At 39.9% G+C, this 15,616-nt stretch overlaps 2 protein-coding genes across 7 annotated transcripts in view; one reads left to right on the top strand and one right to left on the bottom strand.

Annotated features, from left to right (window-relative positions):
• Positions 1–15,616, top strand: part of LOC108244131 (NLR family CARD domain-containing protein 3) — a 1,204,881-nt gene that overhangs the window by 407,239 nt on the left and 782,026 nt on the right. The gene's annotated exons all lie outside the window — the stretch shown is intronic.
• LOC108248949 (pleckstrin homology domain-containing family A member 5) overlaps positions 1–15,616 on the bottom strand; it is a 166,192-nt gene that overhangs the window by 22,098 nt on the left and 128,478 nt on the right. For 2 of the 6 annotated variants that reach the window (XM_017438019.3, XM_017438021.3), the window contains 7 exons: positions 7,889–7,945; positions 7,720–7,800; positions 7,480–7,632; positions 5,209–5,310; positions 2,761–2,869; positions 2,472–2,518; positions 1,696–1,890 (listed from right to left, as the gene is read on the bottom strand). In XM_017438019.3, coding sequence (XP_017293508.1) covers positions 1,696–1,890; positions 2,472–2,518; positions 2,761–2,869; positions 5,209–5,310; positions 7,480–7,632; positions 7,720–7,800; positions 7,889–7,945 — 744 coding nt within the window. Of the gene's footprint in view, positions 1–1,695; positions 1,891–2,471; positions 2,519–2,760; positions 2,870–5,208; positions 5,311–7,479; positions 7,633–7,719; positions 7,801–7,888; positions 7,946–13,580; positions 13,662–15,616 lie in introns of all 6 variants that reach the window. The other 4 variants (XM_017438017.3, XM_017438018.3, XM_017438022.3 and 1 more) reach the window with 4 other exon arrangements.

Raw genomic sequence — 15,616 nt, 5'->3', positions numbered from 1 at the left:
AGAGGCAGCAGGTCTACTCTTAGCCCCTTCTGAATGTCAAGAATATATGATATACAACAGTCACCTGTTGGAACATATATCAACAGTCACCTGTTGGAACATATGCCTTCCAGCTTAACTCTCTCTTTACAACAAGTGATTAGTTGATTGCCTGCATCACTGTGGATACTGTCCCAATCCGCCTACTGATCTCCTGCTTACTTGTTTCCTTACTTATGAACATGACACAAGACAATTTATTCCACTACAGGCAAAACCTCTCCTCCGAACTGAAGTGGGCAGTCTACTCTTCTAACTGATTCATTAACCACTACAGTAGATTTTTATGATACTCTCAGAATGTAATCATTGGATAATTGGTTGCAGGGAGCTTGCACCCATGAGCAGTACCATTAGTACGGGATGCTAAAGTGTTTCTACAGATTAGTCTTGGGGTTTGACAATTTGCTTGTTCTAAAAGTAATTCCACACATCCATCCATCTATCCACCCACCCACCCATCCATCCACCCATTCATCCATCCATCCCTAGCAGTTAGCAGGTGAGAATTATGGACAAGAAGCCAGTTGAGCAGACGACTAACACGGAGATACACAAGATAAACAACCATGAACACACTTCACAACCAGGGTGAATTTAGAATTGCCAACACGCATGTTTTTGGACTGTGAGTACCTGGAGAAAACCCATACTTGTGTACATGTAAACTCCACACAAAAATGAGTGCAGTGAAGCCCAAGTGCTGACAAATGACAGTGCTGTGAAGGCACAGACTAAGAAGCCACAGGGCAGTGAAACAGTGAAGCAAAGCGACAGTGCAAGATTGCTGTGAAGTGATAGCGCAGTGAGGTGCAGTAAGGTCACAGTGCCGTGAAATCACAGTGCAATAAAGCCACAGTGCTATACAGACAGTGTAGTGAAGCCACAGTGCAGTGAAGTAACAATGATGTGAAGCCACAGTGCTGACCACTTCAGAACTACTGTGTTGCCTCTGAGGATCACAAATTAAAATAAATACCAGAATAAAGCCTTATGGAAATTTGAGATAATTTTTTTTGTGAGGTTCTTCTCCCTGTAGAAAGAACCTAAATTGGAACACAACTCTTAATTTTATCTATAAATGTCAAAAGGACACAAGAGAAGAACTTGTAGAAAAAGATGCAATTGTATGTCAAAAAATAAAATTCACAAACTTTGAAGATTTAGTTTCAGTAAAAGTTAGAAGAATTTTTGGTAAATCATAACAGTTTCATTGAAAAAGTCATTGCACATCCACAAACACTGCAACAGAATAACAGTTAGGAAACATTTTGCAGTGATAGAAATGGAACCTGTAAATGTCCAAAGACAACATAAAATTGAAGACGGATTGTAGTGGCACTCCCTAATGATCCAAACCATAAAAGCAACATAAAGCCAAAACAAACCAAAACAAACTGTACAAACAATGTCATGGCACAGGTGAATTTAAAGAATGGCTGGATTAAGGAGAGATTAAGGAGGGAAAACAATGCTGAAATGAGTTCTGTCTGACTCATGTGTTGCTGGTGTAAATTAATGAAACACTGAATGAAAACACTTTGGATGAACAGTGCACAGATGATGGAAGCAAACTAAAGATCTGGACAGATGGGGGAGTAGGTGGGGCATGAAAGTTTTGAGTGGTTCTTACAGAATTGTTGGAGCTCCACTTACAGTGTGAGCTCCATTTCTGGAGCTAGCCTTGCGCTCTTCCGGTCGGTGAGTGTGGGGAAGCTGGTTGCCAGGGTGTGACTGGTGGGGGTGCACGGAAGGGAGGCTTTCTGATGAGTTGTAGTGTTGGGGGAGGGGTGGGCGTGGGGGCACACTGTTGCCCTCCTGGAGTGGACTAAGTGGCAGCAACGTGACTGCCTGTTGACATATATACAATCTCTCAGTGCTGGGACAGAACTCTACTGGGTATTATCACATCAAAGCTCAATGTACATACCACTCTAGATCTCACAAAACAATCTGTGTGAACACATTACTGAAGTGTCACCTCACAAAGCTGCATGTTTACCCATGCAAATCAAAGTAAAAAAAAAGTATCAGATTAAACGGACTTGGTGAGACTACTAAAAAACAGCATGTAGAGTTTGAAGCTGGAGTTTTCACTGTCAATAATATTCTCATAGCCTCAATGGACTTTTGTCCATACTTGTCCTGTTTGACAGTGGAATTTTGTCCATACTTGTCCTGTTAGACAGTGGACTTTTTTCTAATTAAACTTTATTCATCTGGAGTATTTCATGTAAGGTAACAAAATTAGAAATCCAAGGAGGGTAAATACTTTTGCAACCCACTGTACATATTAGGACAAATGCACATAGAGTTAAACCTGTGTTAGTTATGTTTTTCAGATTTTAAAAACATTGTACTCTAGCCAGAGGTTGAAAAGGATGTGAATTGTCTGTGTTAGTCATATGATATAGGCTGGAACACTACCATACCTCATTCTTCTGTAGACTGGAGAGAGGCTTCGAACCAGGAAAACCTACTGAAAAAAAATCCATAAATTTAAAAAGTGAAATTTTTCAGGGACCAGTTAAAAAAAATAAAAAAAATAAATTTAATGTCCACAATAATACAATTTGTTTTCAGAAAGTTTAGGGAACTTTATTAGCCCCAACATCAAAATCAAAACCAATATATTGCAAAAGTAAGACACAGACGTCTACTTCTAAAACAGGTGAAATTCTCTAATTGAAGGGGTTTTTCATTTAATTTTTGCAAACTCACAGCTATCATTGCTCTGCTTGGGCTTATTTTTAGAGAGAGCCTCCATCACATCTTGGATCTTCCACAGCTCCTTCTGGATCTGAATGTGCCGCTGACTTGGAGGTTCTGTCTGACAGACATACAGACAGAAAAGGGATGTTAAAATCCAAGTACACAACAAATGTGTGTATGTTTGTGTGTGGATTTAAAAGCTCTATGGAAGTTTAGGACCTTGAAAATCATTTTGTATCCATCCTCTGACTTGTACTTTTCAATAATCTTTTCTTTGAGTAGAATTAGGACAGTCACTTTAAAGCTGCATAAGGTAACTTTTATAAAAATGTATTTTTATATTTTTGTTAAAACTGTCACTGTGTTCTGACAGTAGAATATGAGACAGATAATCTGTGAAAAAAATCAAGCTCCACTGGCCCCTCCTAGTAGTCCTACATCCATTTGCAGAAATGCACCACTCCCGGTCAGAAACAACCAATCAGAGCCTAGGAGGAGTGTCTTATCAGTGTCACTCACACTTGTGCACACACTTCTCACACCCATCCCTCTGCACAGCGCCTACTGTTGTTGAAGCTCAAGATAGCCGGTGTGTTGCAGCTGTGCTAATGGTGGAGAAATGTTACAGAAAAACTACAAATTTCTCAAGTGGCACCTGTTCAGAAATCAAAGACAGGTAAACAGAAAAGACCCATGCCGTCATTGGTGGCCCTGCTTACTAGCCTGCATGTTCACGGCAGGCTCCGCTGTGGGGGAGGAGCTGTGGAAGGAGGGCTGTAGCGCAGAAGAGGGGGGGAAGGAACCTGTAAGGTGGGCTTGTTCAAATTTTCAAGCTAAGTTCAGAGTTTTCTCAGAACTTCATACTGCAGCTTTAAAGGGGGTGAATGTTTATGTAATCACTTCTTATACATTACATATTTTTATTTAACTGACATTAGACATTACTTTGTCGAAATTTGATTTCACTTTGTCATTGATGATTTTGTTTAAATATTTTTTTGTCAAAAGGCCAATTTTTATTGACCATGACAGATTTATTATAGCAATGAAAGGATAAAACATTGAAGAAGGTAAATACTTTTCATAGGTACAGTATCACTGCTCCATCATACAGAGATGATAATGATACAGTGATAGACAGGGACAGCTGGTATCAGTGGGCTAGTAGTATATATTGTTCTTTTGAATATAACAAAATTATATAAAGGCAAAAACACCCTTTAAACTCTCAAGCTTTAGGAGTTTTGACATTGTAATCACATTTTGACTAATGAACAGTCACATTATAAGAATATATGTTGGTATACATATGGTATGTTTGAAATTCCAATTTATGGACTTTCTTGTTGCTAAAAGTACTTAAACAATAAAAAATGCATGATTGATAATAATACAGGCAAACTAGACAAACAAATTGACAGAATCAATGCATCAACGTGAATGTGTGTCTGTTAGTGTTTGAGTTCAAGAACAGAAGCAGCAGAAACAGCAATTCACCCCAAGAGAGACACTCAAATAGGCTGCCTGCTAACACGGCAGCTGATCAATTTTTGGCACAACAGCAGTTAAACAGAGCCTGCGACTGGAGTGGTATCAAAACGGTTTTAAGTTTTCAAAGGCCGAAGGAGTCTAAAGTACAGGAGTACTTCAAGCTAGATGGTAATAAAAGAACTGTTTGCAGAACTGTTTGCAGAACAGTTCTTTTACCTTTTTTCAACACCTGTGTGTGTTAATGTACTATTTTAAACACATGCAATTATATAGATTATGTTGACTGCTAAATTAATAACACTTCAATCTGAAAAAAAAAAATCATATTTAACACATGCTAATAATAAATGCAATTCAAATGTATGAAATGAAAATTATAGTTAGGTTAAAAACATTTGTCAGAGTTGCAAAAACATTTGTCAGAGTTGCAGTCTTTGTTATTTAATTTTAAATAGTTGCATTGTTTGTTTCTTTCCTTCTTCTGAAGATATAACTATGTGCCTAAATTCTTGCAAAAGAATGATTTTCTCCACAGTTTGCAGCAGTTTTTACCAACGGTATCCTTACAACATGATGGACTTTCAGGTTTTTTTAGATTTTAAAAAATAATACCTTCTATTTATTTAGTTTGTCATGCTCGAGTTGGAACTTTAAATTTATCCTTTGTACTTTGATTTGAAAGTCATTGTTTACATTTTTTTTTGTGATAGACTATAATGCCAAAGTAGCCTGTTAAAAAAAATGAAAGGAAATCTAATTGTTGAATTGTTGTTAAATTAATAGGTCAAGAAAACTCACATTAACATAACAAGTGAAAAAGTCATTTCTATATGTGACACACATTTCCCATGTGAATTTAGAACATTTTTAACATGTAGTAAAACATAAATTCATGTAGTTTTTCTGTGCAAGAATAATCAACTAGTCAAAATAAAATATTTGTTAGTGGCAGCCCTAGTTTGTTACCTGTGGGCTACCCAAGGCCTCCAGCTGCTCCAATAAGTTGGTCTTGGCCAAAGTGACATCTGCCTCTAGCTGGTCATACTCCTTGCAGAAACCGTCCAGCTCCTAAAAACACACCAGCCAACAACTGCGTCAGTGTATGTATATGTGTCCTTGTCCTGTATTTGCAAGTATAAACTTTTATCTCTTTACAACTTCTTTATACTCTATAGACCCAATCAGAAAAGCCCAGTTATCTGTGACAAGGTCAAACTCACACTACAGATATAATTCAGACGCTGCATGCATCTGACAACCCAAAATATAGAGTGCAGCTTTGCTTCAGTGGAGGTTTGATTCCAGTCCCTGCAGTGGGCAATCACTAAACCCCCTCACTGCCCCTAATATGGTTATGGTTACAGTCCACAATCTCCCTCAGGTTACCTCTTCTACACAGAATGTAGTCTACCTGCATACTCCTGCCTCCACTCTTATAGGTCACCCTGTGTTCCTCCCTCTTTTGGAAATAGGTGTTGATGACAGCCATTTCCATCCTTTTGGTAAAATCCACCACCATCTGTCCCTCCTGGTTCCTTTCCTTGACACCAAACCTGCCCATCACCTCCTCATCTCCTCTGTTTCCTTCACCAACGTGTCCATTCAGATCTGCTCTAAACACCATTCTCTCTTCCCTGGGAATACTCCCTATCACTTCATCGAGATCCCTCCAGAATTTCACTTTCTCTTCTACTACACATCCAGCCTGTGAGGTATAACCACTGACAACATTCAACAACAGACCTTCTACTTCTACCTTCAGACACATCACCCTATAAGAAACTATTTTCACCTCAACTACATTCCTTGATAACTCCTACTTCAGGACCACCGCTACTCCATCTCTCTTCCTATCCACACCATGGTAAACCATCTTAAACTGCCTCGATGCTGTGAGCCTTGCGCCCCTCCACTTGGTCTCTTGCACGCATAATACATCTACCTTCCTCCACTGCATCATGTCAGCCAGCTCTCTACCTTTGCCTGCCTACGTTTAGAGTTGCTACCCTCAGTCCTACACTCTTGACTTTCCTCTTCTCCCTCTGTCTCCTGGCATGTTTCCCTCGTGGTCTTTGACAAACAGTTGCACAATTTCTGCCGGCACCCTGTTTGTCAACAGCACTGGTGGTGGTCGTTATTAACACGGGTCTCAACCGATCCGGAATGGTGTCGCTTGGATGAATTTGAATGTTTTGGCAAAAGTGTTTTACACCGAATGCCCTTCCTTCCTAAAAGTCAAAGTCTTCCAAGTGGTGTGACTGCATTCTACACCTGAGCAGCTTCCACACCGATTCTAAAAAAGCCATCAGTCTCCTTACTGAAGCAACTGTGCTCCTTGGAAGCCTACAAGGAAAAATAAAACCACACTACACTCTCCAAGGTACGCTTCTACACTGTGCCTTAAGGGTAACCAATAAACAAAAAAATAAATATCATTGATGTAAAGAAATCAAAACCAAGAGATGGTTGGGGTGCGATGCATGAATATATTGTCAGGTGTTTATTACATCATGCATTTCCACAGAAAAATATTTCTGCTACAAATCAAGAAAGAATAAAATTCTGCTCACTAAACTTGGAAACAGAATCTGTGCACCTACTCTCTCATGCACAATCATGAAGTTTTTTATGCATGACAAAACTAACTACAACTAAACCTGTTAGAAAAATGAACATTTGAACATACTGCAGCAAGGTAAGAACTACATGAATCAACTAGAGTCAAAACTTGAAAAACATTGTCTGAGGTGTTTATTTCTTGTCCATTTTTCTTGTCTATTTACAAGGATGGGCAGGACTTAAAACCTGTGTTGGGATCATCCTGAGGGGTCACTGCACCTTCTTCGGCTTCAACTTCCAGGATATATATCGACACATTTGGTCCAAACAAAGAAAAGCTTCTTTCAGATCTTACTTTCAATCTGTGATCTACATGTGTTTTCAAAACCTCGGCAATCATCTGAAAACACTGAAATGGAATGGTGGGTCAAAGTTGCCTCACCTTTTGATTTGGCTCTGGAGTTAGTGACAAAGCCCTAAACGGACATGATATGAAAGGGTAAACCAGGATAGTGGAACAATGCGACAGAAGAAGTTGAGCATGAAGCACAACAATTAAACCTGTACTTGAAGCATTGAATGTATTTGGATAGCCATCTTGTGTTTGTGGGTTCATTGCAGAACTATGATCTGAAAGGGACTAAAGAAATGCAAACGTGTGTGAATGTGTGTTCTCACAGCATTGACTCTTGACAGCTCTCTGCAGGTGCTGAGTAAGCCGCTCTGTAGGATGTCTCTCTGTTGGACAAGGCTTTGCGTGGCTGCTGTACTGGAGCCACTCTGTTCACTCAGCTCCTGACTTGCTGATAGCAGCGCTGTCTCCAGAGTGTGCTGCCACATAAACACACAGTTCTTCTTACAGCATACCTGACAGCTCCTTAAAGACAGAACCATGTCTCCACACACTCAAGACTGTACCTTTTCCCTGTGGAGCTGTTGCAGCTTCTCCTCATGCATTTTCATAGTCTTGTCCTGCTCACACAGCCTGCTCAACTTAGCCTTACACGCACACACACAAACACATATAAGTCAGCTGCACTTTCCATCAGACTTGTTATGCATTTCACTGACAGCAAGGCTTACTTACATCAATTTCTGCCTCTGCAGTGTGCTGGAGGCCATTTTTAAAGTTGTCTGGATTTATCTGAAAGAGGAGACAGAGTCATATGTAAACAACAGGGGACAAAAACACCTCAACTGCTATGGTGGGTGGAGACTGTGAGACTCAATAAAGAGAATGAGGGGAAAAAAATGTATAAATATTCTCAAGCACTTCCTCAGTTCAGTTTGAGGTTTCCTTTTACATTCTGGTCTTTCCTAGTTTTAGTCTGTTAGGTTTGGTAAAAGCTATATTGACTCAACCCCCGTGAACTGAATAATTAAATAAAACTAAAACATTTGCACTGAGCAAAGAGATAGTGTAGGAGATTTAGTTAGGTGCAAATTCAATATAACATATTGTAATGATTCGTAATGGACAATTGGTAGGTGCTGTTGCACGGTTACTGTTTCTTTAAGTTAGGCTGCTGTGGGGATCTACCGGAAGAACTGTTGGGTTGCTTCCGAGGAGGGAGGGGGCAGTTACCGGAAGACTGAAGCGTTGCTGGGTTTTTCTGTGAAAGCTGTCCTGTGATGATCAGTCTGAATAAACCAGTGTTAGAAGAAAAACCTGTCTGGTACTTGGGTGTCATAATGGAACATTACAATATAAAGGTGACTGAATAAAAAAAAAAGGTAAATTACCATGGCAATTTCTATTTCTACTGTTTAGTCGATAGAAAGTAGGGTTTTTGATGATGAAGTTACTTTTAGGATAATGTATGTTGCTACAGAGCAGGAAGGGTTCAAACTTTTCTCTATCATCTAAATGACAAGGTCAACAATTTGGACCTCAGTCTGAAAAAATGAATGGATACTGAAAGAAAAAATGCTTCATGATATTCTTCAAATTTAATTTGTCAACTGCTATATGACAGAATTTGTCATATGAGCAAGTTGGAACTGGAAAAATTAAGATTTTTCATTAGTGACCTTCATACTTCAAACAATCCAAACCAACAGAAAAATTGTAAAAAGGTACAGTAAATTAGGAACAGGATTTTTTTTGTTCTTGTTTACAATTGCATTTTTTTCTTCTCATCATGGAGCAATTCAATTACATTTTTTCAATACCCATCCTAAAAAAGAAAAAAAAATGTATATATTTTTTTTTTTACAAATTCTTAAAAAGACAGTTCAGTTGTTAAAATGTTTCATTTATTAATTCATTACAGCAATTTTTATTACCATCTTTTTTCTTTCCTAGCAGGACCATATAGAGACAAATAAGTCAGACAACCATTAATGCTCTCACTCACACATAGGGACAGTTTAGAGTTACCAATTGCATGCATGCTTTTGGTCTGTGGGAGAAAACCGGAGTACCCGGAGAAAACACACGTGTAAGGACAACGTGCAAAGTCCATACAGAAAAACCCCAGTCTGTTTTTAATCTGTCAGTCCCTCACGAATTTCGCGGGCATTTTTTGTGATTGTTGCGGGCTAAAATGCCTGATTTTGCGGGGCATTTTCCTAATAGTTGTAATTTTTTTTTTACTAAAATCAATAAAAAACCATAACTTTTAATATACAGACCAAAAATACTTACTAGCTTTGTAAGATAATTACCAACAAACATTAACATTATCAAAAGGTGCTTTATTTAAGAACTTTGATAGCTTATAAACTGACATTCATGTCCTTTTCTGGATTGTCCCTCTTCTGCAGCTCTCCTCACGTTTTGCAGACACAAAGTGTTTGTCGATGGTTGACTTGCGTTTATGTTCGATGATTACACTGCAGGATGTGCAAAACAGCTACCCCCCACTCTCGTGCAGCTGGGTAGGAAACTGGTTTGCGACCACAGTGAAGTTAGTTTTAAGTTGGATATTCGCGCTCCGCGGAGTTAGCGGCGTCTAGCTCACGGCTGACCCGAAACTGGAACGCTAATGTCGGCCAGCCGTTCTCTGCCGACCCCTTCTCTCAAGCGCGGTGGTTCACTCAGGGACATTAGCGTTCCTGTTTCAGGTGAGCCGTGAGCTAGACGCCGCTAACTCCGTGGAGCGCGAATATTCAATATCCAACTTAAAACTAACTTCACTGCGGTGTTTTGCGCAGTCCTTTGCTGAAATTTTTGTGGGCAAATGTGAAGCATTAGCGCACATTTTCGCTTCGGTCGCTGCTCATGCATGCTCCCGGCATTCTGATGTTAACAGGATGTGACGTCACATATCTTGTTCGTGAGTTATTTGGGGTTATTTTGTATTTCACACTACACAAACCCACAAAGAAGACACTAGACCGCAGAAACGGTGGCAAATCACTTTAGAAACAATAAATATTGGGTTAAAGTTGCGGGAAAGTTGCGGTGTTTTGGACAAAGTTGCAAAAAGTTGTGATTTTGTGGGGTTTGCTTGATTTTGCGTTAATAGTTGCGATCGCAACATCACAAAATTCTGGAGGGTCTGATCTGTGACCTTGCTGTGAAGCAACAGCTCTAACTGGGCTGCAAGAGTCAATGGTGACTCAAAACTGCAGAAAAAAATAAATTTCCTGTTATAGTTTCACTTAATTCTGAGTGTTTTTTGAGGACAGTTTTTTAAAACTTGAACTTATTTTTATGTATAAGACTTGAAAAAACTATTCTTGGCCATGTAGATTATTTTGTTGCCCACATCATACCCACCGTGGTCTGGTTTGTGAAATGAAATTACAATTTCCTCACAAGCTGCCACCACATTTATGATGTAATCTGCTGGAGTACACTTCAGGAAGGATGATAGGTAGATTTGGGCCAGCTTTTAAGAATTGTTATTTACCTTATTTACCATCACTGTGGTTTTTAAAAATGGACATTTACCTTGAAAGTTTTCTATCAGAGGAGAGCTCTTTTGCAAGTGTCAAACTACAACATTTCCACTCTTGAGACGGGGTTGGACATGCCCGCAACAAAATTGAGATGTGTTTAATATGCCCCCGACATCTCTGCAATTTGTGCTTTATGTTCAAAATTCAAGCAAGAAGACTGTGAGCATCAGCAACGCTCACAAAGAAATTGAGAACTCCTGCAAATGTTTTAAGACTTCAATGCAAATGCTGTTTAGTCTGCAAGAGTCATAGTCCAGTACTAACCACTAAGATGGTATAATGCCCAATTTCATTCCCATGAAAATAATTCTAACAATTTCATGTTCGTGCCAAGGGCTGAGGTAAAACTTGAGCAAACACCTTTTATGTTCAACAAATTTGTATGCTGGCATACCAATTAATCTTTTCTAAAGTGTAAAACTAATTTAAAAAGGTTTAGTCAGGTCCTCTGGATGATGACTTCTTAGATGATACGTTCCATCTTTTATCCAAAAGACTTCTTCAGTCTGAGGAACTGCAAGCAAACTCAGCCTTATAAGCAGCACCTTTTCATAGTGAATCAACCAGTTGGGTGCCCGCCCATCCATCCATCCATCCATCCATCCATCCATCCATCCATCCATCCATCCATCCATCCATCCATCCATCCATCCATCCATCCATCCATCCATTTTCTTTACCTGCATCTCCATTCCGGGTGGCGGGGAGCAGGTGTCTATCTCCAGTGCTCACTGTGCTGACACCCTGGACAGATCGCAAGTCCATCGCAGGGCCACATAGAGACGAACACTCTATAGAAGACGCTTTATAGAGGGATACACCCTATCCTTCTATAAAGCGTGTACTCAGTAGAAGTGCACAGAAGGGTTTGTGTGCGCAGGTTACAAGCATGCAAAAATTGGTGAATTGGGACAGTACAGGTTTCGTCATTGATTTGCGCCTCTGCGTCATATCTGCGGGGCCGGTCGCTGTTTTGGTATTTTAAGAAGGTGCCAGTACAATTTTAAAAGTAAAGTTTAGGTATTTTTGCTTTCCAAAGTCATTGCAGGAGATATCTGGCTGTTCAAATATGTTTTGTTATGACTTGTTGAATACGGAACATAGTATTCACACATGTACAGTAGAGTGAAACAAGAATTAGTTCAATACTTTACATTTAAAACTGCTTAAAACTTTTTTGTGACAGACGCAGCTTGCTCTGTCACCACTGCCATATTTCCACCTTTTAATTCAAAATCCTTCATTGTCAATAAAGATAATAAAAAAAATTCAAAACATCACATGCAGAGATGAATTGTGGGTAAATACTTTGCCAAAGGCCGGATGTAGTACACAAAGGGGGCGGAGCTAAAGAGCACTCCGGAGAATTGGGACACACTACGCACTCAAACCCTTCAGCATGAACGCGCATTTGAAGGACACAAGGGTGGAATGAGGGTGCAAGTGCGAGTATTGGGACCGGGCCACACACTCACTCACACAAAGGGACAATTTAAGAGTTACCAATTAACCTAACATGCATGATTTTGGTCTGTGGGATGAAACTGGAGTACCTGGAGTAAATGCACATGTGCACAGGGAGAAAATGCAAACTCCACCCAGAAATGCAATCTTGCAACCTTCTTATTGGCACCGCGGCACAGCTCTAACCACTGTGCCGCTGTGAGGCCTCCACCCCTTGGTGGACTAATAGTGTTGGGTTGAGAGAGGAGTAAAAAAAGCCATCCTTGTGAAGAGAATCCGTCCATTATTAAACAAGGCAGAGGCCTCTGTGTCCAACTGTCCCCCTCCTACATTGCTGTTATTGGAAGTATTGCTCAACCCTCTGTGAATAGCAAGCGACTATCAGGGCCCTAACAATCGGTTGTTAGGGTGATGGTCCACTTTTGCATGTGAACAACTATTTTTTGGGTGTCACACCCAGCTGGTTGATTCACTATGTGAAGGTACTGCTTACAAGACTGAGTTTGCTTGCAGTTCCTCAGACTGAAAAAGTCTTTTGGAAAAAAGATGAAATGTATCATCTAAGAAGTAATCATCCAGAGGACCTGACTCAACCTTGTTAGATTTTTCTACCTGGATTATTAAACATACATCAGGACATGTAAAACTAATTGTTTTCATATCAAAAAAAGAAAATGAGAAAACATTTAGGTAAAAATAGATATTTATGTAGTGTAAGCATTTTCCAAGATTAACAAACCAATGAGTAGTTGTAAATAAAAGCAGACAGATGATTTATGTGGTAACACAAAATAAGCCATGCTTTCTTTGCATTACTTAAAATAACATAAAAAACATGAAATGGCTTGAGCTGAAACACAAAGCTTTATATTGTCTTCAGCTGTTGCTAGAATGGCATGTGGGAACAATAGTAATGGGGGAAAAAACGCTGGTGGTTAGATTGACTGTATCCACTGCAAAACAAGAGTTTGATGGTGGAAGGGAAGATGACAGTATACTTTGACTGGGCTCCTAGGACAAAGTTCTGGCTTGATTCTGCTTCACTTCAACTTAATGTGAGAATATAGAGCTCTGTTAAAGAAAAAACTCAGAAGCTCAAGGCAACTTGAAGTTTATAGTAAATTCTCAAAAACAGAAGTTAATTCTTTTAGGTGATAATGTTTCATTTTGAGAAATACCTCACATAGTTTGTTGAAAGATTTTATGTTAAACCTAGATAACTCATTTCTTCCTTTAATGTTTGAACTTAAACTGCATGGTAACCGTGCTGTTCAAATAATGAAAAGCCTAAAAACAGATTACATGGAACATAAACTCCATGACAAAGTTGAGAACAAGGAACAACTATGTCAGTGGATTGGTGGATAACCTTCATATTGACTCAAGCCAGAACCTGTCAAAGACCTTACTTGCTGGTAGAGTTGCGGCCTTGGTGCCAAGTTCTCGATCATAGTGTGAATCATGAAGATTAGAGGCTCATTTCCCTTCGTCTAGCACCAAAGGATACAAGAAGAGGATACAGTGGTGTAATAGCACAGCTGTAAAAGTCACTGCAGAGATCAAATACTGTGTACCCATAGACAGAAACATAAGACATGAAACTATTCTTCTTTATGAATAGAAGAAAACCCATTCAGACCAATGGCTTTATTTAAGCAACATTCTAAAACCTGAAAACGTCTGCACATTGAAAAGGTAAACCTGAATAAAAAAGAAACTATGAAGTTAAATATTCGGGTATTATTGTAAATTATTAACTCTGCCCCAATTTCATTTTTTTTAAAGTAGGGTTTATACTATACTATAAGTATTGCAATATGTTTGAAAAGTAAAGGTGCAAACCAGGCCTAAATGTGTTACTCAGCTCGAGTTGTCAAAGGTAAGGCCAGTGACTGTCAAACTGTGAGACATGCTTTCCCAGTTGGGAGCGGCATGTCACAACAGAGTGACAACTCAAAATGAATTTTATTTTTCAGTCATAAAAAGGTGGAACTAATGATTAGACTTTGACAATTGCAACTCTGACTTGTTTTTATGATATACAAAACATACTTTTATACAATGACACAGATATCGCAATGCAAGCACGAGTTCATTCATTCCTTCTGGTCAGCCGGCACATTACCTAGAAAAGAATAATAATGAGGAATGAAGGATAGGTTTTACTTCTCTCACAGAGAAAAAAAGTTTGTTGGTTGAAACTAACTGCCAGCAAGACGATGGATTTTAAATGGTGTGCAAACTCTGCTATCCAGTGCGCAGTGGTAGCATCCATCTTCTTCCACTTATCTCTAATCATGTCATGGAGGCAGCAAGTCCAGGAGGTTGATCCAGACATCCCCAAGTGGCACTCTCAAGTTCCTCCTGGTGAATCCCAAGGTGTTCCCAGGCCAGAGAGGATTTATTGCCAGCGGGTTCTGAGTCTATCTTGGACTCTCAAAGTGTTTCTTCCACTCTCTGAGATTATTCTTAGTCAGCAGTTCCTCACCTACACAAAACACAGCCTGGGGCGGTGCCCACTTTCCTTTTCTATATATATATATATATATATACCCAGGAGACCCGGTTCGAATCCAGGCCGGGGTAAAGATACAACAGTGAAATTGAACTATCCAGTCTGGGTCCCTAGGCAAGACCCTTTGAGCTACTGCCTACTTCATACCATGAGAGAGTTTAATATGAATCACAATCACATGCCGGCTTAGACGTCGCCTGGCCAAACAAGGTCTGATGAAAAATGGGCTACTGGAACAAGACGGAGGAAATGAATGAGAGGTGAAAACATGGATCTGTTGGAATGCAAAGAATGCAGAAAGAATGGTTTCTTCAACACTGACTGCCAAACAACTAGTAGCTCAGTGTTCCACTATCCACAAATGGCAACTGCTATCACAACTTGAGATTGACGAGGTGCAACACAAATGCTATGGCAAGGGGGAGGAGCCAGCCACAATACTGGAGAGGCATATGGGAAAGGGAGGCATCCCACAACAGTAATGCACAGTGGCTGATCTCCCTACGAGATGACCACAGAAACCTTTTTGAGCAAGCCCTAGTAACTATCACAATGGCAGACGTCCAAGAAAGAGTCTCAGGTATGAAAAACTGAACAGCACTAGGACCTGACATGATCCATGCCTACTGGCTAAAGACACTCACTGCCCTCCACGAGCGACTGGCAGCTCAAAAGAACCAGCTACGAAAAAATGGGACCCACCCTGAATAGTTAACTGAAGGGTGCACAATCCTGATCCAGGACCCCTCAAAGGGTTCAGTCCCATCCAATTATTGGCCAATAACCTATCTCTTTCCAACATGGAAGTTCATGTCAGGCATCATAGCAGCTAAAATAAGTAGAAATACATGAGCACAGCACAGAAGGGCATTGGCAGAGGAGCCAAACACCAACTCCTTGTAGACCACACAGTCGCCCGAGACTGCAAAA

The sequence above is a fragment of the Kryptolebias marmoratus genome, linkage group LG23, assembly GCF_001649575.2.
Source record: "Kryptolebias marmoratus isolate JLee-2015 linkage group LG23, ASM164957v2, whole genome shotgun sequence".
NCBI classification, from domain to species: domain Eukaryota; kingdom Metazoa; phylum Chordata; class Actinopteri; order Cyprinodontiformes; family Rivulidae; genus Kryptolebias; species Kryptolebias marmoratus.
The sequence above is the reverse complement of the archived record's forward strand: the minus strand, read 5'-3'. Positions and strand labels throughout refer to the sequence as shown.